Consider the following 26,002-nt stretch of genomic DNA (forward strand, 5'->3'; position numbering starts at 1 on the left):
CTTTGCTTGATAGTTGTACTAGGCTTGTTGATCGGCATGTCAAATGGCACAGCAGGTCCACCATGTCAGGGAGATTTCTTGGAAGCCGCTGGCCTACCAAGTAGAGCAACGAGCATGATCGCTGCAAGGATGGTCGGAAATGCTTTCCTCATGGCCGACCTGCCAAATCTAGATTTCGAGACTAGACCTTGAAACATGATCGACTTCGTGGCCCATCGGAATGGCGGATACTAGACAATGCTCTTTCTGACAAGTCCAGGCTCTTGGTTGGATGACAGTGCATAGACATGGCTGGACCTGATCGCCATCACACGTGGAACACGGGACAACGAAACTTGACAGGATATTCTCCGGGGTTTTGCAAACCGAGATGGTGTCGATGCGCCCATACATGTTGATGATGCTGACCTTCACATGTCTATTCGTGAGTTGACGTTTGTCCATGTGTCCAAATGACTGTTGGGCTCAGACATGGTCTCCTTAGCGTGTAGCGCCATTCGAGATAGCCACTTCCAGGCTGTTGCGACCAAGACGAGTAGCTGTGAGCCGGAGCATGAGCTTTACATGTACATGTACATCCGTTACTGCCTGTGTGGTGCCGGAGTTGAGCCGGACCCACAAAAAAAGTTGCAGCAACTGCCCGCAATCCTCGACACCACCTCAATGTGCACACTGCCCAGTGTATGGTACAGATCTAGCTCAGCCAGGATGCCTCGAGTCGACGATGACATCGTGTTCACCCTCTCCGACAATGATGACCTCGTAGGCAGCGACTATAGCGAGCCCGAGTCAATACCTAAGCCAAAATCCAACAAGCGGAAGCGAGAAGAGCAACCCGTCAAAGCAAAGAACAAGAAACCGAAGGTGCTGCAGGAGGATCAAGAAAGCGACGAAGAAGACCAGGGAGTCAGAGATGATGCACTTGACTCTGATTTCGAGTTTGAGATCGGAGGCAATAACTTCGATGACCAGGTGGAGGACTTCGACGGATGGGGAGGACCAGGCGCAACGCAGCAAACCGCAACCAAGCGAGGCGTTGACCTCGACGACATTATAGCGAGGCGGCAGCAAAAGAAGACTGAGACTCCTCCGGCGCGAGAAGCCAATGGTTCCGATGGTGACGAACACTCTGATGAGAACTCAGATGCACCGCTTGTTGAAGATGCGGATGCGGATGCAGAATCTGAAGATGAAGTAGCGTCTGCTATCGATTTCGAAAACGACGAGCTTCTTGCCGACGATGCCTTCGGTGCAGGTGCACAAACAGAAGAATCTGATCCAGAAGAGGAGAATTCAGCTGACGAGGGCGACGACGGGGCAACCTCAGACAGCGACTCGGTAGCTTCGCCTACGGCGCACCCAGATGATGATGCCTCTGACTCCGGAGCCGAGACTGACGATACCACAGCGGACTCAGACGCCGATGAGAATGCCAAACGCGCAGCATTCTTCGCGCCCGAGGCCAAAGATACTGCCACTTCTGCAACGAAATCATTTCAGCAGTTCTCTTTGTCACGGCCCATTCTCCGGGCCGTCTCTACATTGAACTTCACCAGTCCGACACCTATCCAACAGCGGACCATTCCCGTTGCTCTTCAAGGCCTTGACGTCGTTGGTTCAGCCGTGACCGGATCCGGTAAAACTGCCGCTTTCCTTCTGCCAATCCTTGAGCGACTCCTCTACCGACCTCGTCGTGTTCCTACCACTCGCGTCGCCATTCTCATGCCCACCCGTGAGTTGGCTGTGCAATGTCACTCTGTTGCAGTCGCTCTCACCAAGTTTACCGACATCACCCTTGCCACTCTCGTCGGTGGTTTTTCCCTCCGCGAGCAAGAAGCCACGCTCAAGAAGCGACCTGATATCATCATCGCCACACCGGGCCGTTTCATCGACCACATGCGTAACTCTGCTTCCTTTACTATCAGTACCATCGAGATTCTCGTTCTCGATGAAGCCGACCGGATGCTTGAGACCGGATTCGCCGACGAGCTCGATGAGATCCTCCGTACCCTCCCCAAATCACGCCAGACGATGCTCTTCTCCGCTACTATGACGTCTACCATCGACAACCTTATCCGCTTAGGTATGAACAAACCAGTCCGCGTATCAATTGCATCAGCCACAACTACAAATACTACGCTCACTCAAGAATTCGTCCGCCTCCGACCCGGCCGTGAGCACTTCCGTCTCGCAACCCTTGCCCTGCTCTGCTTGCATCAGTACACCACTCGCACGATCATCTTCTTCCGCCAGAAGCAGACTGCACATCACACCCGCGTGCTACTAGGTCTACTGGGTCTCAAAGCCGGCGAACTCCATGGCAGCATGACGCAAGAGCAGCGTATCAGCGCCGTGAACGGCTTCAAGGACGGCAAGATCACCCATTTGCTAGCTACGGACCTTGCATCCCGTGGCCTAGATATCAAGAATGTAGCCGCGGTCGTCAACTACGAGGCACCACAAACGCACGAGATTTACGTGCATCGTGTTGGGCGAACCGCCCGCGCAGGCCGAGAAGGCCGCGCCTGCACCATTGCGGCGGAGCCAGATCGCAAAGTCGTCAAAGCCGCCGTCCGCGCGGGCCGCACGCAGGACGCCAAGATCGTCTCCCGCGCCATGGACCACACAGAAGTGGAAGCCATGCACGCGCGCATCGAGGCGCTCGAGCCGGACATCGAAGAGGTCCTCAAAGAGGAGAAAGAAGCCAAGCTGCTGGCGCAAACGGAGAACGAGCTCACCCGCAGCGAGAACCTCATCAAGCACCAGGACGAGATCATGAGCCGGCCCAAGCGAACCTGGTTCGAGACCGAAAAGGACAAGCTGGAGGCCAAGAAGCGTGGCGCCGAGGCGCTGAATAACCCCGGCGGTGTGGAAGTCAAGGTCAAGGCCGAGAAGAAGAGACTGAGCAATAAGGACCGCAAGCGCATGGATGCGAAAAGGGAGCGAAAGGAGGGCGGCGAGGGCGCCTCGGGGGTAGGGAAGCGGAAGTTGCTTGAGCAGGCGCAGCGTGCCAAGGATGCGGGGAAGAAGAAGCAGAAGAAAGAGGAGAGGATGAAGACACCGGGTGGCGGGTCGAGAGGAGCGGCAGGAAGGGGGGGAGGAGGCGTGAAGAGGAGTGCCGGTATTGGCAAGTTCAAGGGTGGGAAGGCGAAGGGGCGGAAACCGAGGAAGTAATTGAACGGTTCCGATAGTGCTTCCATTCTATGCCGGAACACACACAAGTCCATCCATCTTACGCGGGCCACTATTCTCCATCGAAGTATGTGCTCCCCGTTCTGCGATGTTGCTGCCGCTGCTGCTACGAACTGAGAATCCAACACAACCTCTGTCGCCGTCCAAGATCTCAGCCTCGAAAACTTCTTTCTCCTTCTTCGTCCACAACCTCACGTCAATCCCCGCGTCTTTATTCCTTTTTTCCTTTCCCAACTCCGCCCCTCGTCGTGACTTGTGCGAATACTTGCTGGGCTGACGAGTTTGGTCGGCAGCGAGTCATGGGCTGCGAGCATCGAGGCTGACTTTCGCGGAGCAACGAGCTCGGGTGGTGGTTGTTGGGGCCGATGCCATTGAGTATTGAGTGCCAGCAGACTGGGCCTGGTCCGTCAGGTAAGGGGGGGCCAGCTTCGGCGCCAGATGTACGTCAGTTCAGGTCAGGTCAGCCAGGGTAGGCAAACAGGTTATTGGGGAGGATGTGGCATTGCTGTTTGCTGCTCGCTCCTCTCGCACGTCTATGACTGATTCACCATATCCTTTTCCTTTTCTTTTCCCTTTCTCCAGTATTGACAGATCTCTAAGAAACGCCTTGATGGTCATGAAGTCGTCACCCTTCGTTCTCCCTCCGTCCTAATCCTAGTCATGCAACTCGTCCTCATCGGACTCCCAGTCGGCTGAATATCCTTTGTGGTGTGCCGGACCTTGATGGCCCTTCCTGGGCTGACCCTTCATGCAGCACTCACACGGCCTTGAGGAGACTGTCGAGTGCGAGGTCACGAGTTGGTGTCGAAGATAGATACCCTTGCAATTGGACTGGATGGGGATGAGGTTGTGGAGGCCGTCACGATTGCAGACGCGACAGCGGCATTCGGTAATGGATGTGCGGTTGAGTTCGCCTTGGCAGGTGCGGCAGCGGTGGAGGGTAATGCGTTCTATCTGAATGCACATTGTGATTTTGAGGGGGGAGGTGGGAGATGGGAGCGTCTTCAGATCGAGGGGAATGCTTGAGGCGATCCAAAAGTTGACGACCGATGTGGGGGATACGCAGGGGTACTTCAAGCCAGTGAGAAAAGAGCCAAATGGCCGATCAATCTTGTCGCAAAAGAACAGGCGCTACAATTTCGGTGCTATGGCTAGATGCATGAGCGGGATGGTCGATATTTAGGCGTCGAAAGTGCCGGCTCTGACTCTGACTCTGTGGTGGCCCTGGTGGGAACCCTAACAGGAAGCCTGACGTGGCGCCGGATGCTCGTGTGCTTCCCTCTTGAATGAACGAAGTTCGGAATATTTAGCCTTGAGTGGATCGGAAAGGTCTCGGGAGAGCCAATGTTGTGGCTTCGGTCCAGCAGCCTTGTAGTCGTCAACGCATCTTAGAGTGTGGCTCCAATTACTCTTTGGGAAAACAGGCCAGGCAGATCCACCATAGATGATCTAGAAAAGGAGCACTATACATCTTCTGGACCGGGGACAGCGACGAATCTGGAAGGTAGTGGTCTTCCGTAGACTCGGGATGGTAGTGCCCACGTGGAGTGGTGTGCACACCCACGACGTCAATCGGCCGTAGCATCTGAGTTCAGAGGAGCCGGTGGCAGATGGCGCCATGTGTGGGCTGCAGGCGTGTGGTCATCTTGGTCATCTCAGCTGCACGTGGTTCAAGTGCAGCTATGATTTTGGATGGTAACCAGTCAGAGGTCGTGTTGCAAGGTTCAAGGCGTACACTCGGTCGACCCCGGTGCCAGTCCAACTCCTAGCCTGTCTTGAGGTTGTCTGGCCAAGGCTCGGCTATGCAGACGCGAGCAAGCGCCACATACGCCACATACGCAGGTCCAGCGCCGCAGCGCCCGCACTCGCTAAATTTAAGTGCCGACCACGGCTAAACAACAGTTAAACTTTGGGGGGTGGGCTTGCGCCATTTTAGCACCCCTCGTCGTCAGCTTGGCTGTGTTTGAGGCTGCCCTCGACTGCTTCTGGAGGCGTTTCACGAAGGGTGGGTGGTATCCAATGGTGGCTGACTTCATGCTTTGCGACTTTTTGGTTTGCTCGTCGACAGTGCCTTCTGACCATGTTGTAGTTGCTATTTGTGGTGTTTGTAGGAGTCTCGAAGAACACGATGAGACGTTGTCCACAGTATATAGCATGGCGAGCGACCACAAGAGTAGCCGTAGTAGACAGCAACAGCGCCTCAGTAATCGTACACGAGAACGATAGTGCAAGCCACCAAAACTCACCAAAGAGCCCCGCCAATCAGACTCGGTCGTTTCATCAGCCATGGCCATGATGCTGTACACTTACATGCGTCGTCGCAAGACCGTCGAAATTGGCACTGCAACCAACGCCGCGCCGCCCTCGTACCGCCAGCGGAGCCATAGCAGTGGCTGCCGTATCGAGGGTGTCGAGAAAGATATCACCTACACCAGCCAAGACACGAAAGCCTGCTCAGACAATGAGCGCAGCGGTGACGAAGCAACGGGCATCATCAACCAGTCCATTGCGGTCTTCCCCCAATATGTGGCAAAGGAGTCCACCACACTCATCATGAAGGAAGACTTAGTCCCATACCTGCCAGGCTCTTTCACTGTCTGGACCGGCAACGCGAGGTTGTTCGAGATAGACCGCGAGCGGCCGTCCTTGACGCATCGCACCAACATCATCGACGCACAGTCTCAAGAGCTGGTGATGGCGGTACGAAAGAATCTCTGCAACGTCCCGGTCTCCTTCACTTTCGACGATCCATGCGGCAAGCGCATTCTCGATCTCCAGGGCGAGTTCTTCGTGCCGTATTCTGGCTCCAAATCGACAGCCCATATGGTCAATGCCGAGACTGGGGACAAGATCGACCTGACGATGAAGGGCTCGTACATGAACCGCCACGCCATCATCAAAGATGAAAGTGGCCACATTCTGGTCCGCATGACCAGCAATATCTTTGAAGCTCGAAATCTGGTGGGTCACCGACGGACATATGAGCTGACGGTGCAGGCGGGTGTTGATCTGTCGTTGGCAGTTGCAATGATCCTATCTCTCCATGAGCGTGAGCAGGCGCATTGATTTGGTTCTTGTACAGATAATGAGCGTTCAGTTAGCGGCTTTGATGTTTGATGAGAACACAGAAATACAACGGTCCCCATCTACCACCGCTGCCATGATCCGGAAGCACGATCCGCCCGTATCTCGTCTTCTCGCTTAGGTTATCAAGGACATCATCGTCCACGATTTCGAATTCATACTTCTGGCGACATCGCTCTATCACGCCATCATTTTCTTCGGTCGAGAGCGAACAGGTAGCGTAGACCACTCGACCGCCGACCTTGACCAGCCTGAGAGCCCTCATAAGCAGAGAAACTTGGGTTCTGGCCAAGGTCTTTGTGTGGGACGCTTTCCAGTTCATCATCTCCTCGGCCACCGGATTCCCGGCGTATTTGTGCAACACATGTCTTTCCGATGAGCATGGTGCATCGAGAAGAATGCGATCGTACTCATTCAAAGGGAATACTGCACGTTTGTCGGTTCCGTCAAGTTTCAAAACCTTCAAATTGAAGTCAGCGGGAAGATATGATTTGAGATTGGCAGCAAGCCGCTTATTGCGAGACGTATCGAGCTCATTGCTATGCAGGGTTGCAGGGCGATGCTGAGCAATCACTATAGATTTGCCACCGGGCGCGGCACACAGGTCAAGGACATGATGCTCGGCGCGAACATCCAGGAGCTCTGCAGCGAGCACCGAGGCCGCGTCCAGGTTGTAGTGACTAAGCAGACCAGAAGGGGTCTTCCTTGGAGGTGGGAAGGTATCTTTCTCTCCTTGTAGGCAGGGAAGCCGTGTCGAGTTGTCGACAGCAAGCGACTCGAGCTCAGTTGCAATGGCCTCATCAGGTGCAAAAGTGTTTATGAGAGCAGCATGTCGTGTGGGAGCCAGTAGTGCCGGAAGGAGCGTCTGCTGCCACCGCTCCTCCCCCCATATCGAAGCGTAATAGTTGTTGAATGCGGCAGCAGCCTGGGTCGAGCGCTTCTGCTCTGCCTTGGTGGGCATTTGGTCGTTTTCATGTGCAAGTCGAAGATACTGACACGGCTCGCGAGATGAAGTTCCGGTGGGTGTGAGAAAGTGACGAGGCTGCATGCCAATCCCTGCAAGGCTGAAATGCCAAGACTGTCCCTCAACTTCGCTTCTCGTAGCGTGCTTCTTTTCTTCCTTTTCACCGCCATGACACAGTACCGATCATGTCGATACCGACCAGACCTACTCTAGGCTCTTACTACTCGGAGTCATCACGATGGACTGGGGACCCATGCAACACCATCTACTAACTTGATATCTACTAACGAGCGCCACCTATTCGAGCGTGTTGCTGACCAAGTCCGCAGCGCGGCATATGTTGATGCCAATTTTTTCGAACGCTATTTCGCGTGGCCTGCTATCATGACGAATCTCCCGATGTACCTCATCGGAACGACAGATGGCATGAGGATGATGGACCAGTCCGTACGCTCCAGAAGGTGGGACATGACCTTTGATGAGTTCATGCCAGAGAAGAAAACCCCCCTTTTTGGGATTTCGGTACTTCTGCCATTCGTCCGGTTCGTATATATGTTGCCATTGAAGAGTGTTCACGTCGGAAACATCGACCAAGGAGCCATCTTCCACACACGACGGGTTCTCATTCCGACTGCTTCCAAGAGAGGCACCTAGAAAGGACTCGACTTGAAATTACCAAGGACTGCGTATCGGACCTTTAACTTAGCCACGCCACGGTTATATTCAACAAAGGCCAACACTGCTCCTGGTGTATTTCCTTCGGACGCCCTCAACAATCTATTCCAACATCCAACCTCCTCCTACCCAGTGATAACGGCCATATTCCCCTCCAACCATACAAACCTGATGCCCCAATGCTGCACTCTCCACGTACCATCCCATTGTCTCTTGACATCGACATCATACAAGCCTCCACTAACGAGCCTCTCCGTCTTGGACGGATCAACGCCTTCGCCCGGCCGATAATGGAAAGCCTGGGCAGACGCATATATCTTAGCCTTCCCTTCTCCGGCGTCCCGCGCGTTCACGCGCACATTGCTGACGAAATGCGTCGTGTCGAGTGGGCCCACGCTCCGAAAGACGTTAGCGATGATGGCGTCGGTGCCGCTGTGCGTGGTGCCCATCATGGTGGCGCTGGCGCTGCCGTCGGTGACAAAGGCGGACTTGAAGAGGGAGAGGTCGTTGGTGTCGATGCCCAGTACTGCGCGGTAGAGCGCGTCTGTTATGGCCGCCGCATCTGAAGGGGAGGGCGGGGTGATTTGGGAGGGCATAGACATAGTGCTTCGACGATTGGTGGCTGCTCTGGAATTTGGAGGTCTCGTTGGACTGCTCAGTTGGGTGTTATCTTTGATTTCCTGTAAGGTCCGCAGCTGTTTAAATGCCCTCAAACGCAGTCCTCTACCTTCGTCGACCGACGATCCTTCGTAGTCTCCCCCTGAACACGCCATCGTAACGCCGTAACGCCGCACAACCTCGTCCTGAAGCTTGCGCCCCAGCCCCCGATACCAGGATCCTCCCCGTTCCAATAACAGCGACGGGGCCAAAACAAACTCATTCTCCTGAGGCTTAACTTTCGGTGGCTGAAACGACGTCATACTTTATACCTTTTACCTTTTCACGGCTCTTAGAATACAGACGAGCAAAGCCCGTACGATACCGGACTCGACGGCACCGAGTCTACCATCAACCATGGCTAAGCAATCTCGCGAGTACCAACAAGCGTCAGATGCCGGATGCAGGAAACCACCGCCTGCCGAAGTAGTCCGTAGTCTGTGTCTCGGCGGTCTTTTGGGGGTAAAGTGCGAACCGGTGATACTGTAGCAGAACTCGCTTAAATCCGTCTGCCACGATCGAGCCCGCGTAAGCAAGAGGGTTGTACGAAAGGAGCGAAAGGGGCGAGCAGCGCGAAACACTATCTTGAACTATCTTGAACTATCTTGAACTACTTTGGGGGGGGAGTCATTGTTGGAAGTTGTTGTGGCAATACCTCCGAAACATCGCAATCGTGTGGCAATCTCATCAGTCCTTACGTGCTAGAGAAACTCAAGCGAAAGGCGCCGCCAAGACCATATGAGGCAGTGAATGCTCGCTTAACTTCTAAGCAGGTACTAAGTTAGTAACGTGCAGTGCAGTGCAGTGTAGTGCATCCAACCCAGGGGAAATTGAGCTACCACTCCGAAATCGAGATACAGCTTCGTACGGCAAGCGCACAGCGGTACTTGTTGCGGGTCCAGGTCTTCAGCGCCGCTGTGATTACTGCTTCTTGAGTTGAAGGACGGTATATCAACGTGGAGGAAAGGGTTTCGTCGAACGAAGCGGAAATATTCACAAAGTGATAGCGACAGGTTTCCCCCCTTATCTACCACGGTAATCCTCAGGCTCTCTCCGATATTCTCGTACGTACGATACAAATGTCATACCCCCTTCGACGTCCTCGCAATATGCTCCACCTCACCAACACTCCCCTCCTTACTGCTCCCCACCATCTCATCCTCCTCTTCCCTCTTCCCCTCCCGACCTCCCCGCGCCACGAAACTCGCCCTCCTCGGCGCCACACTCTCCCCGTCAAAGATCTCCGCAATCTCCTCGAGCGAATGGCCCTTTGTCTCAGGGAAATAAAACCACGTCGTCACAACGATAAAGCCCAGGATGATGCAGAAGACAATGTAGTAGCGCCACCCGATATTGTCGAGGGCGATGGGGTTCACGAACGCCAAGACTACCAGGGAGCCGTAGATGCTGATCATTTCAACCGTCAGGCCTTTGGCGCGGAGGCTGTAGGGGAAGATCTCGGTGGGGTAGCCGAAGAGGAGGGGCGTGTAGCTGTGCGTAGCGCGTTAGTATTTTTGGAGGGTGGATGAAGGAGTCACAGCGAGAGCTAGAGAAAGGTGGGGGGGAAAGCAAAAGGGAAAGGGAAAGACTTACGCGATGTCATAATGGAAGAAATACACAAAGATGAACACCAGCACGACGATACCCGCGGCGTTGGAGCCCGTCATGTCAAAGGTCGCGCTGCAGGCCGTCCAGATGATGAAGGACGCCAGCATGCCGAAGCCGGACCACAGAAACAGGGTGCGGCGGCCGAGTCGGTCGACGAGGAAGGCGGCGGAGGCGGCGGCGACAAAGTTGAATATCTGCAGGAGGCCGTTGATGAGCGTCTGCGTGTCCGGGTCGGTGATGCCGATGGTGTCGAGCACGAGCGTCAAATAGTACGAGATGACGGCCACGCCGTTCCACTGCGCAAAGGCACCGACGCACACGGCGATGATGGTGCGCTTGCGGTTGCCCGGCGTGGCCACGAGCGAGGACCATTTGGTGGTGGAGGCCTGTTTTTCCGACTCGATGGCTGCTTCGATCTGCGCCATTTCAAAGTCGATGAGCGGGTGGGATGCGTCGCCGCCCACGTGGTACTTGGTCAGGATCTCGCGGGCTTGTGTGGCGCGGCCGTTGGCGACGAGCCAGCGCGGGGATTCGGGCAGGACCCAGAAGAAGGCGATCTGCAGAATTGGGTAGGCGGCCTGCAGGATCGAGGGGCCGCGCCACGCCCAGTCTGAGTTGGAGATGTGTTTTTGCGTGCCGTACGTGGACCAGGCGGCGAGGATGGCGCCGAAGTAGTAGAAGGTCCAGAAGGCGGAGGTTAGCTTGCCGCGGTGTTGGGGCATGGCGAGCTCGGCGATGAGCATGGGCGAGGGTTGCGTCACGAGCATGCCGCCAACACCAACGAGGAGGCGCGAGATGACGAACATGGCGTAGTTGACGGAGGCGGCTTGAATGGCCGAGGCGATGACGACGGTGAGGCACCCGAGGAGGAGCGTGTAGCGTCGGCCGAGCTTGTCGGAGAGGTAGCCCACGAAGGGGAGGGAGACGACGGAACCGATTGATTGTGCAGCCTGTAGACAAGTGAGTCAGAGGCTTGTTGATTACAGAGGGACGATGTAGGGTTACTCACATTCACAACGCCAAGTACGGATCCCTTGGGGTCGTTGAAGTAGTTCTTCCACGAGGACGTCGACTGTAAACCGTTCATCATCGAGCCTGTGGAGTCCGTCAAGTCAGCCTCTGGTCCGGTCAAAGAATGTCTTGGAGGTGAAACGCACCATCGTAGCCAGCCACAGCAGACGAAAGCAGTGGCACAAGAAGAATGAGGTTGAGCCTCAACAGATGCGGCACCTTGAACCAAGGCTTGTCGTAACGAGGCAGCACTTGCGCCAACGCCGAGCCGACGATTTCTTCGTTCTTCACCATCTCTGACTGCCTGCTGACTTAAACTTATAGAACAAAAGGTGTTAGATATCGCTGCTGCTGCAGGAGATGGAGGCGAGGACATGGAGGAAGGGATCATCACTCCATCTTTATAGCCCCGTAGCAGAGTGAGCCGTCAATTTGGCTTCGTCCCGGGGAAATGCCCAAGGTCTCGTGGTTGTGGAGTTGCCCACATGGGGATGGATATGTCTTAGCGGGTACTGGGGCAAAGAGCGGGCAGGAATCCGACAGCGCAGGCGACGTGCACTGGTTTGAGTGAAAGATGGAGAAGCCTATTTCCCCAAAGCAAGAAGCCCTAGAGTGCCCGGGCGTCTGTCGGCCGCCGCCGGCGACCCGATGGCGGAGCGCTGTCCCCGAGGAGCATTTCAACTTGATTTTAGCCGAAGTCGGGCAGAATTGGATGTGGTATCGTGGTCAGACCAAAAGATCCTCAGCACGCCCCAGGCGGACAGGGTCCTCCGCGCCTCATGACATCCAGCCGGCACGCTCGCCGGCGCCCTGCGGAGCTTGAACGCCCGCACCCCGAGGTTTCACGCTGCATTACTTGCTCTGGACCAAAGTCGACAGACCGCACGAAAGCTTCGGTTGTTCACGCGGTATGGCGTGCCGGTGGCCGTGCTGTATGATAGGTTCCATGATCCTCTACGTAGCAATAAAGCAGGAACCTCATACAATTCCTAAAACGTCAAACTTTCGTAGATTCCATTCCCTTTGCATACACTCAGTCACCTGTATTCAGATCGGCCAAGATGGTCCTCTCAAAGCCTGAAAACAAGCATGTCATGAAGCAATTCGACCTGCATGGCAAGGTCATTGCGGTTACTGGTGAGTATAGGTCAACAGTGCTCATTGGTTCCCCGCTAACGGCACTGGAGGCGGTTCGCGAGGTATCGGCCTCGAAGTGGCCAGAGGCCTTGCCGAGGCAGGCGCTGATGTAAGTCCACATACCAGCTTCTAAGTGCACATCTGATAAATGCCGCCATAGATTGCAATCATCTACAGCACTTCCAAGGACGCTCCCGATACAGCCGCTGAGATCGCGAGTGCCAGCGGCGTCAAAGCCTCGGCGTATCAGTCCGATGTCCGGGACGCGAGAAAGATCGAAGCCACCATCCAGCAGATCGCCAAGGACTTTGGTCGGCTCGACGTGGTAGTCGCCAACAGCGGCATCGCCGACCACTACGCGGCTGAGGACTGCACGCCGGAGCAATGGAGCGAGATTATGCGAGTCAACTTGGACGGTGCCTTTTACACCGCTCAAGCCGCCGCCCGCATATTCAAGGCCCAAGGTCATGGCAACGTCATCTTCACGGCATCGGTCAGCGCCATTTTGGTCAACGTGCCTCAGAAGCAAGCTGCCTATAATGCGTCGAAAGCCGGTCTCGTCCATTTGGCCAAGTCGCTGGCCGTCGAGTGGGTGGACTTTGCTCGCGTCAATTGCGTGTAAGTCCATGGCATCGCGACTCCGGACCAGTACTGATGGAGTCATAGCTCGCCGGGTTTCATCGCCAGTGACATGTTGTCTGTGCACCCTGAAGCATGGAGGAAGAAGTGGTTCGAAATGATTCCCGCCAATCGTGTCGGTGACGCCTACGAGCTGAAAGGCGTATGTCAGTCTGACGCTCACGTGTTCAAGTGCTGACATCACCAGGCATACGTATTCCTTGCCAGCGACGCTTCTTCCTACATGACCGGAGCGAATATGTGAGTATTTCCTCGGCTTCAGTCTTCTCTGGCCTAACAACACCAGGGTGATCGATGGCGCGTATACTCTGCCTTGAAACTTGTAGAGGCAGATCTCAATTCTCAAGAGTCGGCTTCGAAAAGTCCTGGATTTCAGTCCAAGCATCCATCGAGCTGCGACGACTAGAAACCTCCCAGGTTTGTCATGAAGTCGTATGCCGCCGATTCCTGGAAGCCATCATATCCACCCACGATATTGGGATCGGTAATGGGCCACAGAAAGCTATGTAGCGCATTGAGTTGAGTTTGTGGAGACTCAGTGAGGTTCGGAGGAGTATTGTCGCCAAGCCAGCCGCCCACAAGGTTCAGGACCGTGGAGTGACAGCGTGTCGCTGCCGAGTTGAGGCGCGACATGTCTAACATGACAGCCAGGGCGCTCAGGATCTGTTGCCTCCACACAGGAGCCGCTTCGGCTAGGGGGTCATTGCGAAGGCAAATGACAGGAATGAGAATGGCCTGGAATAGAAAGTATAATGCATACCAACAAGCCAAGACGTTTTGCTTCTCTTGTTGCCAGTAGGTGGTGATTAGATGTACTGACTCTGCAGCTGTATCAAGACAGCGTTGAATCGCCGTGTCATCCCATGAGGAAGACGGAGCGGAATGCTGGGCATCCTGGGCGCGTGAGACCATGCGCCGGACAACGTAGGGCCGATACATCAGGATTCGCATGTTTCGCCAGCGCCATTGAAGGATGGCATGACACAATCGATATCTGGGCGCCTGAAGCACGTCTTGGCCAAAGTACGAGGGTAGTTCGCGTAGCCATGAGCCGAGAATGTCATCGTCAAGTTGTAACATCTCTTCGGCACTCGGGAAGGTCGAAATGAGCCGCTCATATATCTCAGATGTAGCTAGGTGGAATTTCGCTTGGCACCGTACGTGGGTGTAAAGAGTTGTGCCTTGTGTTTCGGCCGGCAGAGTCTTGGTAGACGCCGTAATGTCACTGTCTGAGACGTTCAGCGGTAGTTGTACTTCGATGCCATCCTTGGGAAGGTCCAGAGGTCTGCTAAAGGTGATGATTGCACCCACATCGAAGATGTACAAACAATACCATACTCTCCGACGTGTTTCGAGCATCAGCGGCTTCGAATGCCAGTCCCTGAACTCTTTGTGAAGACCAATGCCCAAAGCCATTCTTTTGGCTAGACCGAGGTAGTTGTAGCCCGAATTTGGCTTGTTTCTTTTCTGGACGTAGTTGGAAATCAAAGTCAAAGCTTGGACAAGAGTGATGTTTCCTGTTTCGAACATATCGATGCTCATTCGGGCCTTAGCAGCTTCGAAGAGCGCCAGATCGATTTCCGGTGCCGTCTCCGAGGCTGCAAAGGCGCCCATAGTGGCCACAATGTGGAGCAACACCTGCCACGAGTTCCCTTTCGGTCGTGGTATAATCTCCATGAACTGTGCTCTGAAAGTGGCCTCGTGTATGATTGGATACGAGATATGGTAAGTAGAGAAGTAGGCATCGACGAATGGCTCTAGTTGGGCAAGTGTGAATAGGACTGGAATCGGAGGGGTGTTGCTGGCGGTCTCGTTGTGCCCGTTGTCGACTTCAACGCCTGAGTCGGCCGAGGCGTCATCAGCAAGGCGAAGCAGGGCAGCTCCGGAAGCAACGCCCATGTAGCCTCGGGAGGATCGCTCAGTCAAACTGGCCATGCCATCAATGAAGCGGTTGCCGCTCCGCACGCGCTCATCCCAGTCGAAATCGCCGGCAGGCGGCGTCTCCATGGAAAAGGTAGGACTTGGTCCTGGATGACTAGCCGCTGGACGATGCATGGGTGGCTGTGGCTGCCGCTGTTGTAAGGTACTGTAGTCTTGATAAGACGGTTGAGGAGCCGAAGACGCCATGGTCGACGTGTTAGAAGGATATACCGCGCCCGCAGTCTGCGAGAACTGCTGCTGTTCCTGGACAGGTATCGATGTTGGATTATAGAAACTAGGGGCTGGATCGTTGGATGTGCTTGTGGCCCGCCGCTTTCGAGGGTTGGCCGACTCATGGACGGCAGGTGAGCGCGAAGCTGACTGATACGAATGCAGAAGTTCTTTGGTTCTAGCCAATTCATCTTCGACCTCTGTGAGATGCTTCCGGGTCAAGGGAGTTCGGAAGATAGATTCGTAAGTGCATTCACTGTTGGTCTTGACACAGTTGGCACAGGGCTGGCTTCGGTCGCACTTGGCCTTGCGCCTTCTGCACTTGGTGCAAGATTGGGGTACCGCTTCGCGAATCTCGTCCATAGTGATTAGACGAGGATGAGTGATCGTGATCAAGGTCTATGGGCGAAAGACAGCGCCCCTGTCAGAAATGTGGCATCGGTCGCGGGCTTCTTGGGTTGATATTTTGCCAAGCTTAGGAGTGCGCTGTACATGTCCTCGTCGCGTCGAGGATACTGATACTATGCGACATCATACAGTCCGAGACAATGATTCAGAAGGCGAGTTTTGTGAATGTTGTGGTCTGATGATCAGGATGATAAAAGCAGTGAAGCAGCTGATGGACTGAGTTTGAGGTAAGGTTTAGGCAATGGCGAAGATTCAGGGTTCCTAGGCACTGCCCCTAGTGTCTGAGGAATACCTACTCCGCGGTTGTTATTGAAGTGCTGAATATCAACAGCTCTCCTAGGGCCTGAATGCTCGATATATGCAGCGACAGCTATTGAGAGCTATGCTCGTATTCTACGCACCGCGAAACGCTCAGAGTGAGGGGAGCTCGATGACGACTCGGCAATCTTGGCAGATGGATGGGCCCTACTTAGCTCGAGCACTTGGGCAGTATTCGACAGACGCGGCACCCACGATACGATGCAGAGGAAGTGGTAGGTGAATCTGAGCTCAGGATCATCTATCTGCAGGTATATCCGCCATCTACCACAATGTCGGCGCCGGTAGTGTACGTGCTTGCATCTGACGCCAAATATAAATAGACACCCTTGAGCTCGCGGGGATCTGCGTCTCTCTTCTGAGGCGTCAGCTCGTACCAAGCCTCCTTCATCTCGAATGCACAATCGGCTGAGATGGCAGTGTCAATATAGCCCGGGCTGACGGCATTGACACGAGCAAAGCCGGCCCACTCTACCGCCAACGACTTGGCTAGGTGGATGACTCCGGCTTTGCAGGCGTTGTAGCAAGCTTGCTGTTGCGGAACCTAAAGATGTCAGAATAGTAGCAAGAGTGGGTGCTAGGGGTGAGACTAACATTGGCGGCATGTCCTGACATGGATGCGGTAAAAATGAGGTTGCCGCTGCCTTGCTTCCGGAAGATCTCGCCCGCTACTCGAGCACAGTAGTAGGCGCCGTTATCTGAGGAGTCAGTACATGTCTTCAGTGCATGGCCTGCGACTTACAATCGACATTCACCACACGGTGCCAGTTCTCTAGCTTATCATCCAAACCGCCAGCCTTGGAGGGGATGCCGGCATTGGCAATCATCACGTCAAGCCGGCCAAAATCCTGGACGACAGCATCCACGGTAGCTTTGACCTGATCGTACTCGGCCACATCGCATTGATAAGCCTTGGATTTAACGCCAAAGTCTTTCTCGAGCGACGCGGCAAGCTTGCTCGCGTTTGTCGACTTGTGGTACCACAAAGCAACATCAGAGCCGGCCTCAGCTAGACCGCGGGCAACTTCATATCCAATACCACCTGAGCCGCCAGTGATGATAGTCACCTTGCCTTTCATGGAGAACATTTGGAAGACCGAATCGGCCAAAGGAGGGTTCGGCCATCGCTTGGAAACCGGTGTTCCGAGACTGCCCATGTTGCTGGTGGGGAGATGAAGTCAAAGCTGGGACTGAATGACGGATAGAAGGGAAGGTCAAGATGTTATTCACGCTGCTGAACAGTAGAAGCAATCCTAATACTTTCCTCCAAGCCGCCGTTCATCAGCAGGCATACCTCTGGGAGGACGCGCTGCGCGCACCGCTCAGCTCCGCGTGCCACGCTGTCAGGCATTGCACTCAGTGGGGGACACCCAGAGAGGTCGCTGTACGGTCTTCACATGACTGTCGTGGACTGCTGTGCGCGACGTGATGTACCGGGGTGAATTTGGGAACTGTTGGGGTCTGGAAGGGGGCGCGGAGTGGATGCCGGTCACACGGCAGCGCAACGGCGAAATGAAGTGAAATGGGTCTGATCTTCTGTATTGGCCAATCATATGACGGTAATCAGAGTGTTGTCGTCTGGGGTACATCGCGCTGCTGAGCACCAAAAAATGCCGTCACGGAGGAGAGGAGGCCGATGCAGGACACAGTCGCCCGCGCCTCCCACTGGACTCGGTCGTTCCACTCCCTGACTGTAGCAAGGTGGCTGAGAGTGCGGAATTGCCTGGTGACCAGGACGAACACAAGCTGGAGGTCTGCAAATCTGGAGATTGGGGGCTATTCCTACACAGAGTGCAAAACCACGAAAGCTCTCACAGCTGACCCAGAGCTGATTGATCATTCTTTCTCGACAGATGGCGGCTGACAGCGCGATGGACGAAGTCTATGCCGAGCTCGCTGCCAAAATCTGGGAAGTTGCCTCGTCTCGATATCCCAGGCGGACACTCGTGGGCATCGCAGGTCCTCCCGGCTCAGGCAAGACCACAATCGCCGCTCACATTGTGGCTCGCCTCTCTCAAGCAAAAGTGATCGGAGTGGCCATGGACGGTTTCCACTACACGCGCGCCGAACTAGACGCCTTCCCCGACCCAGCAGAGGCGCACAAGCGGCGAGGCGCACCATGGACTTTCGACGTTGACGCAGTCCTCGACCTGGTACGTCAACTGCACGCTTCCACCCTGGTTTCCGACATCGAACGTGTCGACATCTCCGCCCCGTCCTTCGATCACGCGACCAAAGACCCTGTGCCAGGCGACATCACCATATCAGCCGCCGCCAGCATCGTGATCCTAGAAGGCAACTATCTGCTATTAGACGAGCCCAAGTGGAAGGCGATTGGCCCGCTGCTCGACTTTCGGGTCCTGGTCCATGTTCCGCCCGAGGAGGCCCGCGTCCGCGTTGCCAGCAGACACGTGGCGTCCGGGATCGAGCCTACGCTCGCGTTGGGCGAGAAAAGATTCGACAGCAACGATGCCATTAACGGAGACCTGATCCGCGCGAAGGCGGTCGCTTGTGATGTGATGGTCGAGAGCATCCACGTCTAGGGACTTTGCGTCCGCCCGATCAATGCCTGCGGACCGTTGACGTCCGCTTGTCTCCTCTCCGCCCATGTCTACCGCGGGGCAACCATACAGTACGACATGCCGAACGTGGAGATCCTTGCCAAAAGATAGCGGACTGCAGGGGCCTACCACTGTTCGCAGCGCACACTTTTCAAGTATTCCAACATCGGCCTCGTTCCTCAATTTGCTCAAAGCCGACACCAGATCTCGAACGCTGAGCGGTGTCTCTCAGCCCGTCCCGCTCTGATAATCCGTCTATACCTCAACCACGAGACCATCATCATCACCATCACTATCACAATCCCCACCCCCCCACCCCAAACGCCATCGTATCCCCCGACCGTACACCATGGGCGACGCCGGCAACCCGAGCTTCGTGCTCCGCGCCATCAAGGACGTCGCACTCGAACCCATCGCCAATCCCGAAATCATTGACCCCTACGACGTGATCGTGCACATCGGCCAGACCGGAATCTGCGGCTCTGACGTACACTACTGGCAACGCGGCCGCATCGGTGACTTCATCCTCAACTCGCCCATCGTGCTGGGCCACGAATCCGCCGGCACCGTGACCGCCACCGGCTCCAAAGTCACCAACGTGCGCGTCGGGGACCGCGTGGCCATCGAGCCCGGCGTCCCCTGCCGCCACTGCAACTACTGCCGCTCCGGCAGCTACAATCTGTGTCCCGACACCGTCTTCGCCGCCACGCCGCCGCACAACGGCACGCTGTCCAAACTCTACAAGACGGCCGCCGACTACGTCTACCCGCTCCCCCAACACCTCACCGTCGAAGACGGCGCGCTCTGCGAACCCGTCGCCGTGGCGGTGCAGATCTGCAAAGTCGGCAACGTGCGCGCGGGCGACAAAGTCGTCGTCTTCGGCTGCGGGCCCATCGGCCTCCTCGTCCAATCCGTCTGCAAAGCCTACGCGGCCGCAACCGTCATCGGCGTCGACGTCAGCCAGGCGCGCCTAGACCTGGCCTCGACGGTCCTCCAATGCGCCGACGGCGTCTTCCTGCCGCCCAAGCCCGCCACTCCTCCCCAAACTGCCGACGAGGAGTGCGAGTGGTCCGCGCAGGTGGCCCAGCAGATCAGAGACCGCTTCCCGCAGCTGGGGTCTGAGGGCCCGGACATCGTCATCGACGCGACGGGCGCGCAGCCCTGCATCCAGACGGGCATGAACCTGTGCAAGAAGGGAGGCGTGTACGTGCAGGCGGGCATGGGTCGGGAGAACGTCACGGTCCCGTTGACGAACGCGCTGATACGCGACCTGACGATCCGTGGCTCGATCCGGTACACGGCGGGGGTATACCCGCGGGCGGTGGAGTTGGTGGCAAGTGGTAAGGTGCAGCCGCGGAAGCTGATCACGCATCGGTATAAGTTCGAGGAGGCGGAGGAGGCGTTTGAGACGGTGAGGAGGGGTGGGGAGGGGGTGTTGAAGGTTATGATTGAAGGGGTGAGGGATTGAGATATTGAGACCCTACCGGGGGATCAAGATTTAGAGGCTTGCTTGGGGAGCTGGAGAATGAACAATCAGTTGGAAATGGGGCCCTGGTGGTGCTCAGTGGGTAGAATTGTGAATGCATTTTGTGGTGTCCACGTACCGGCTTGTATACCGCGTTAGACCATGCCATGCCATCCAACGCCCTGGGGAGAGGTTTGTATAGCCTTTGTTGTGGACGTCACCGAGCTGCTTTTGAGGTTCACCTGTATTTAGATAATCCTCGGATCTGCCGTACACTTACTTACCACTGCCATCTCCATTGCAGATCGACGAGGTCAAACGACTTTTGGGTGATACAACCCTTCTCGAGCCTGTTGCTGCTCTGATACCTTTCCTCCTAGCGACGGCGGGTTCTTTGCGGGGCTCTGGTTTTTCGTGTCTGCTGCCCTACGACTAGTACCTGCATCCATGCATGCATTAGCCCCAAGCAAGGTGCCAACGGTACTAAATAGGCCACGCTGATCCCGACACCTACCTATCCTGCTACTGCAGCAGGCCCCGCTTGGCCGCGTAGCCCACCTGCTACAACACCCCGCCATCCGGCCCGCGGGATGGAATAGAGAGGGGTAACCTCACAGATGACATGAAGCAGGCGGACTACAAAGCAGCAAAAATTGCAGCAGCCAGCCAGGCCCCATCGATGCCATTCTGAACCCCCTCCTCCCAAGCCCAAATCATCATCATCATGACAACCCTCCCAACCCGCACGGTCGCCAACGTCTGCATCCCAGATACGCCCCTCATCAGCGCGGCCGCGGCCTTTGCGCAAAAGCACAACAGCCCCGCGACCTACAACCACGTGCAACGCTCCTTACTCCTAGGCTTCATCATCGCCGACCAGCTCTTCCCCAGCCGCGACCGCGAAGCCCACGCCGTCGCCGCCCTGCTGCACGACCTCGGCTTCCCGCTTGGTCATTCTTTTTCCAGCACCATCATCAGCAAAGACAAGCGCTTCGAAGTCGACGGCGCCAACGCGGCGCGGGAGTTCCTGAGACGCGAGGGCAAGGCGGGCGAGTGGGATCGGCATCGCGTGCAACTGGTGTGGGACGCGATCGCGCTGCATACGATCGGGAGTATCGTGTTTGAGAAGGAGGAGGAGGTGCGGAGCTGCGCGTATGGGATTTGGGCGGATTTTCAGGGGCCGGATCGCGTGGTGGGGGGATTGTTGAGTTGGGAGGCGTATGGTGCTGTCGTCAAGGTACGTAAGACCATCATGATCTCCCGGGCTTGCCCTGTCCTCCTGATCTCGCAGAGAGCACGCATACATGCGTGTATGTTATCCAGTGGCTTTGAACTGACCATATAACCCCGGGAGCGGGAACGAAATAGGAATTCCCCCGCCTCCAGCTGATGAAGCACCTGAAGGACAACATGTGCCATCTGTGCGTGACCAAGCCGGACACGACCATCGACAACACGGTGGGCGAGTGGGGGGAGAAATTCGTCGAGGGATATAGTCGCGTGGGCAAGCGGGCGTCGGATATGCTGCAGACTTGTGATTTGGATGACATTGAGCTGAAATGAGATGGGTTGGATTGGATTAGGAGGGGGGCATGGGTTGGTGGGAGGATGCCGAATCGTGGATGAGTTTGGATGGCTTTGGAAGTGGTCGTGCTGCTCGACAGGGGTAATAAAGATGCGCGAAGGCGTGTTTGAAACTTCCGGTAGATAGAAACGGAAGAACATCGAAGTGGACGAGAAGGCGCTGGGTAAGAGATGTTTGATATGGTTAGATAGTTCATGTACATGATCGTCCATTCATTCTCGTGGCTCTTCATCTAACGTGATCCTTGAACCCCGTCAGCCAGTTCAATGCAAGTCACCCACCCAACCATGCTCCCTGTCAAGTGCGAGTATATTCAACTATCGTCTCCCACAGGTGATAGGCGTCTGTACCAGCGAATCTATGCACTCGTCACATTGCAAGCCAAGTGCCCGAACCCATAAGAAACTTGCACAATTGGCTGACGGCGAATGTGCAACGAAATCACAGATGGCCGGTCTTTGACGGATGAGCAGCTATAGAGAACCTCGGGTATGTCGCGGGTGTCAAATTGCCTATCAGATTGGCGCAGTTGGGCGGAAAATTGGTCTCGGTCAGGTCAGAGGGAGTGGGGGTGGCCTCGGCGGAGAGGCCCCACGCTTCACGGTCAATATGCAAGGCGCTGTACTCAGGAGAAGCAGTACTGCAAGTGTCACACAGAGTCCCGGATATGGATCTTGGCCCGTCTGCTTTAGTCGACGGCACGGCAGTCCATATCCGGACAAAGTACGTGTGTTGCTGCTTGCGGATCGTCGCCTAGATACAGCGCCTCCACAACCATTACAGCAGCTGCGCTGGAGCGTCCGTACCCGGACGTACCATGACTTGATTGTCACCAGAATGTCCTCGATCAGCCACTGGTGGAGTTGCACTCATCAAAGGCTGCTGAAGACGGTGCTCGTATCGCCGTTCGGGCCGCCACCATCGCCGCAAATGGACCAACGCAGTAAGCCTCGCATCAGGCTAACTTGAAGCCAACTTGAGATGCGACAGGTCACATCGACTTGCTGACCGACAGAAGGCTGATTCGGTACTGACGCACCAATTTCTGGAGGAGCCTCCTGTGCCTTCCTTCTAGAACTTCTCCCGGCAGAAACGATGCAGAATCTCGCTAGCGGATAGACACAAGCGGCAATTTGAGCCCGGGCGACTGAGAACAGCTTTGCTTCTCTGAGCAGGTCTGGCAAATGGGAGGCCCAGGTGCGCACTCGCAAGTGGCAGGCTTGTCGAGATCTTGCAAATCTATCGCTTGGGCTGCCGAATCTTGAAGGACTGCCGCCGTTTTCCATTGGTGTTGGATTTAGGTGAGAAGGTGAAGGGGTTTAGCGCCAAGACTGAAAAATTGGAGCGATTTCACCGCTCCTGCCTTGCCCGCCTCTCCCGCCTTGGGCCTCGTTGACAATCCGGGGTGTGCTCCACGGTCACCTAACTTCACCGCGTGAACGCCACGGTCACATATTTAGATCTCTTTACGCCATTGTACATAGACCTCTTGTTCTTCAGCTTCTTCCTCCGAATTCAAACAATGTCTCGCAAGCTCAAAGTCGGTATCGCCGGTCTCGGCCGCATGGGCGCTCGTCACGCTCATCACTTCCACGCCCTCACTCCTCGCGCCGATCTCATCGCTGCTTCATCTCCAGATGCCAGCGAGCTGAAATGGGCCAATGCCAACCTTGACGGTGTCAACACCTACCTCAATTTCGATGAGATGCTCGAGAAGGAGACTGGTCTTGAAGCTGTTATCATCGCCTCCGCCACCACTGTCCACGCCGAGCAAGCCATCAAGGCCATTCGCAAGGGTCTCCACGTTCTCTGCGAGAAGCCTCTCAGCACTAATGTCGAGATCGTACGTACAGTGCCCCTGTGATTATATATGACGACTAACGACATGACAGTCTCAATCAGTCGTTGACGCTTACAAGGACTCGCGCAAGAAGTTCCCCAACCAGAAAGTCATCTGTGGCTTCTCCCGACGATTCGATGCCTCCTACCGCGACGCTCATCAGAAGATGAAATCCGGCTTGATCGGCCGCCCTGCCGTCTTCCGCTCTCAGACCTGCGACAAGCTCGATCCCTCGGGCTTCTTTGTTGAGTACGCTCAGTTCTCAGGCGGCATCTTCGTCGATTGCTCTATCCACGACATCGACTTGGCTCTTTGGTTCTACGGCGAAGACTCGATCGTCAAGTCCGTCAGTGCAGTTGGCATCACCGCTGTTTCACCCGAGCTTCGAAAGTACAACGACCGTGATAACGCTGTTGGTATTGTCGAGTTCTACGGTGGCAAGATCGCCTACCTCTTCTGCAGTCGAATGATGGCCGCCGGTCAGGAGGATAGTACCGAGATTATCGGCACCGAGGGCAAACTTGCCGTCAACACTCAGCCTCAATCTAACCTGGTCAACATCTACGAAGCCTCTGGCATCCGCCGTGAGATTCCTCCTCACTACTACGGTCGATTCCGTGACGCCTTCATCACCGAGGCCAACGAGTTCACCGCCTGCTGTCTTGACAACACCGAACCTCCATTCCGTTTGGAAGGTGCAGTCAGTGCCGTTAAGATCGGCTGTGCTTTGCAGGAGAGTCTACTCTCCGGCAATAAGATCAACTTTGATGAGGTCGGCCGCCGCATCCCGAAGCCTCAGGACGGCCAGTTGAAGGCGAAGCTGTAAGCTAATACGCTGAGCGTATCCCATTCAAATTTGCATTATACGGCGTTTCGGGCCGGGCCATCGGAATTCAGACACGATAGAAGAGTCTAGAAAAGCTAGAGATAGACCTACTGCGATCATCTCGCCAATAAGTAATGATAGACAGACGCCTGTTCAGGCGCACCATGAATCTCAGCCTGCGTTTGCATGACCACTTTTTTCCACCCAGTCCTCTCTCCACCAAGTCTTCACACCTAGACCTCCCTCCTGACAACTTCCCCGTTCGCTCCTCTCGTTCCTCTCCACGCAACCACGATCAAACGTCTTGTAATCTAACATCAGCGTTGGAGAGGAGACAGAGTGAAAGCAGTTCGACTAGAGTGCGTACCAACAGCCCTGAAGTGGGGGCCCCTATGCATTGACTACCTAGTAAACTTTTGGGCAATCATGCCATTCCCATCCCCACCTTCACACCTGAATCCGTCCACAACGCCTCACCATCATCCATTCCAAGACATTTTGTTTCCCGAAATTCAACCCATCAACATCATCACAATGCATGGTCCATCACAACTTGACGACCGCCTTCCCCAAATTCTCCCCCCTCAACATGCCCACAAACCCCTTGTCCGCCTCCTGAATCCCCCACACATGCGTCCTCGCCTTGAAGGTCCCATCCTTCAACCACCGCCTCACCTTCTCCTGGTGCTCCTGCGCCCACTTGGGCCCCATGTCCGCGTCCCCGACGAGGAAGCCGCGCATCGTGAGCTGCTTGCCCACGACCTGCATGAGGTTCGTGACGCCGTACCTCTCGCTGTCGTCGCGCGCGTTGTAGTCGGAGATCATGCCGCAGGCGACGATGCGGCCGTGTTTGTTGAGGCACTCGATCGCGGCCTGCAGCTGCTCGCCGCCGACGTTCTCGTAGTAGATGTCGATGCCCTCCGGCGCCAGACGCTTCAGCGCGTCCAGCGGTTTTTCGGACTTGTAGTTGAAGCCGTCGTCGAAGCCGAGGGATTTGATGTACTGGAGTTTCTCGTCGGAGCCGACGCTGCCGATGACGCGGAGGCCTTCGTGCTTGGCGAGTTGGCCGACGAGTTGGCCCACGGCGCCGGCGGCCGAGGAGACGAAGATGGTCTCGCCCTTTTGAGGTTTGCCGATCTCGTAGAGCGACGAGTAGGCGGTTAGGCCGGGCATGCCCAGGACGCCGAGGTAGGTGCTGAGGTCGTCGGGGCCGTTGGTGGTGTCGAGTTTGCGGACGCCTTTGAGGAGGTCGCCGCTGACGGCGACGCGTTGTTGGACGGGGAGGCGGCCCTGGACGAGGTCGCCGGCTTGGAAGTTGGGGACATTGGATTCGAGGACCTTCCCGATGCCGGCGCTGAGGATGGGGCCGTTGAGTGGGAGGGCGGGGAAGTAGGATTTCTTCTCGGGGGAGCGCAGGAGGCCGCGGAGGTAGGGGTCTAGACTGCTGTAGAGCATTTCAAGGACGATGCCATCCGCCGGGAGCTTGGCGGCGTCGAGGCCGACGTCTTGGACGACGACGTCCTGGCCGGGCACGGGGGCACCGTCGGGGATTTTCTTGAAGATGAAGGAGAGGTTTTCGTTGTCGGAAGACATGTTGGGTGCGTTTGGTGCGTTTGGTGTTGTAATTGCGGTTGAGTAGGGTGTGCTGTAGGTGAGATGTAGTTGATTGTAGTTGAGAGTTTGGAAGGTCTGCAGATCTGGGATGTTTTATACTGGTGACGTAGGGTGTGCAACCAGCATATTTAATGCACTGATGACTTACGAAGCAACTCGTCGTGTTTCAGGCCACGACCGATGGATCTGTAGCAGACTCCACATCATTATTAATTGCAGTGATTGCAGCATAGTACATGCTTGAAAGAGAGGGGTCCCATCGGTTGT

General features: G+C 55.7%; 13 protein-coding genes across 13 annotated transcripts; 7 read left to right on the forward strand and 6 right to left on the reverse strand.

Moving 5' to 3' along the window:
- Positions 1-708: 708 nt before the first annotated feature.
- On the forward strand, positions 709-3,174 carry HMPREF1541_00140 (uncharacterized protein; the record flags this gene model as incomplete). Its single annotated transcript, XM_008712448.1, has 1 exon — positions 709-3,174. The coding sequence occupies one exon, from the start codon at positions 709-711 to the stop codon at positions 3,172-3,174; it is 2,466 nt and encodes an 821-aa protein (XP_008710670.1).
- A 2,304-nt stretch (positions 3,175-5,478) lies between these two features.
- Positions 5,479-6,258, forward strand: HMPREF1541_00141 (uncharacterized protein; the record flags this gene model as incomplete). The annotated part of the gene is made up of 1 exon (XM_008712449.1): positions 5,479-6,258. One exon carries the CDS (start codon positions 5,479-5,481, stop codon positions 6,256-6,258), a length of 780 nt encoding a protein of 259 aa, XP_008710671.1.
- Positions 6,259-6,289: 31 nt separating this feature from the next.
- Positions 6,290-7,237, reverse strand: HMPREF1541_00142 (uncharacterized protein; the record flags this gene model as incomplete). Its single annotated transcript, XM_008712450.1, has 1 exon — positions 6,290-7,237. One exon carries the CDS (start codon positions 7,235-7,237, stop codon positions 6,290-6,292), a length of 948 nt encoding a protein of 315 aa, XP_008710672.1.
- Positions 7,238-8,040: 803 nt separating this feature from the next.
- On the reverse strand, positions 8,041-8,517 carry HMPREF1541_00143 (uncharacterized protein; the record flags this gene model as incomplete). Its single annotated transcript, XM_008712451.1, has 1 exon — positions 8,041-8,517. One exon carries the CDS (start codon positions 8,515-8,517, stop codon positions 8,041-8,043), a length of 477 nt encoding a protein of 158 aa, XP_008710673.1.
- Positions 8,518-9,654: 1,137 nt separating this feature from the next.
- HMPREF1541_00144 (uncharacterized protein) lies at positions 9,655-11,485 on the reverse strand (the record flags this gene model as incomplete). Its single annotated transcript, XM_008712452.1, has 4 exons — positions 9,655-10,063; positions 10,166-11,130; positions 11,190-11,275; positions 11,338-11,485. 4 exons carry the CDS (start codon positions 11,483-11,485, stop codon positions 9,655-9,657), a joined length of 1,608 nt encoding a protein of 535 aa, XP_008710674.1.
- Positions 11,486-12,252: 767 nt separating this feature from the next.
- On the forward strand, positions 12,253-13,211 carry HMPREF1541_00145 (uncharacterized protein; the record flags this gene model as incomplete). Its single annotated transcript, XM_008712453.1, has 5 exons — positions 12,253-12,328; positions 12,379-12,437; positions 12,489-12,946; positions 12,995-13,109; positions 13,155-13,211. 5 exons carry the CDS (start codon positions 12,253-12,255, stop codon positions 13,209-13,211), a joined length of 765 nt encoding a protein of 254 aa, XP_008710675.1.
- Positions 13,212-13,369: 158 nt separating this feature from the next.
- Positions 13,370-15,481, reverse strand: HMPREF1541_00146 (uncharacterized protein; the record flags this gene model as incomplete). The annotated part of the gene is made up of 1 exon (XM_008712454.1): positions 13,370-15,481. One exon carries the CDS (start codon positions 15,479-15,481, stop codon positions 13,370-13,372), a length of 2,112 nt encoding a protein of 703 aa, XP_008710676.1.
- A 604-nt stretch (positions 15,482-16,085) lies between these two features.
- HMPREF1541_00147 (uncharacterized protein) lies at positions 16,086-17,001 on the reverse strand (the record flags this gene model as incomplete). The annotated part of the gene is made up of 3 exons (XM_008712455.1): positions 16,086-16,388; positions 16,439-16,542; positions 16,587-17,001. The coding sequence occupies 3 exons, from the start codon at positions 16,999-17,001 to the stop codon at positions 16,086-16,088; spliced, it is 822 nt and encodes a 273-aa protein (XP_008710677.1).
- Positions 17,002-17,715: 714 nt separating this feature from the next.
- Positions 17,716-18,387, forward strand: HMPREF1541_00148 (uncharacterized protein; the record flags this gene model as incomplete). The annotated part of the gene is made up of 1 exon (XM_008712456.1): positions 17,716-18,387. One exon carries the CDS (start codon positions 17,716-17,718, stop codon positions 18,385-18,387), a length of 672 nt encoding a protein of 223 aa, XP_008710678.1.
- Positions 18,388-18,754: 367 nt separating this feature from the next.
- Positions 18,755-19,873, forward strand: HMPREF1541_00149 (uncharacterized protein; the record flags this gene model as incomplete). The annotated part of the gene is made up of 1 exon (XM_008712457.1): positions 18,755-19,873. One exon carries the CDS (start codon positions 18,755-18,757, stop codon positions 19,871-19,873), a length of 1,119 nt encoding a protein of 372 aa, XP_008710679.1.
- Positions 19,874-20,594: 721 nt separating this feature from the next.
- HMPREF1541_00150 (uncharacterized protein) lies at positions 20,595-21,433 on the forward strand (the record flags this gene model as incomplete). The annotated part of the gene is made up of 2 exons (XM_008712458.1): positions 20,595-21,107; positions 21,275-21,433. 2 exons carry the CDS (start codon positions 20,595-20,597, stop codon positions 21,431-21,433), a joined length of 672 nt encoding a protein of 223 aa, XP_008710680.1.
- A 1,544-nt stretch (positions 21,434-22,977) lies between these two features.
- Positions 22,978-24,121, forward strand: HMPREF1541_00151 (uncharacterized protein; the record flags this gene model as incomplete). The annotated part of the gene is made up of 2 exons (XM_008712459.1): positions 22,978-23,298; positions 23,348-24,121. The coding sequence occupies 2 exons, from the start codon at positions 22,978-22,980 to the stop codon at positions 24,119-24,121; spliced, it is 1,095 nt and encodes a 364-aa protein (XP_008710681.1).
- Positions 24,122-24,667: 546 nt separating this feature from the next.
- HMPREF1541_00152 (uncharacterized protein) lies at positions 24,668-25,714 on the reverse strand (the record flags this gene model as incomplete). The annotated part of the gene is made up of 1 exon (XM_008712460.1): positions 24,668-25,714. The coding sequence occupies one exon, from the start codon at positions 25,712-25,714 to the stop codon at positions 24,668-24,670; it is 1,047 nt and encodes a 348-aa protein (XP_008710682.1).
- Positions 25,715-26,002: the final 288 nt, after the last annotated feature.

This window comes from Cyphellophora europaea (assembly GCF_000365145.1).
Source record: "Cyphellophora europaea CBS 101466 unplaced genomic scaffold supercont1.1, whole genome shotgun sequence".
In the NCBI taxonomy this organism is placed as follows: Eukaryota; Fungi; Ascomycota; class Eurotiomycetes; order Chaetothyriales; family Cyphellophoraceae; genus Cyphellophora; species Cyphellophora europaea.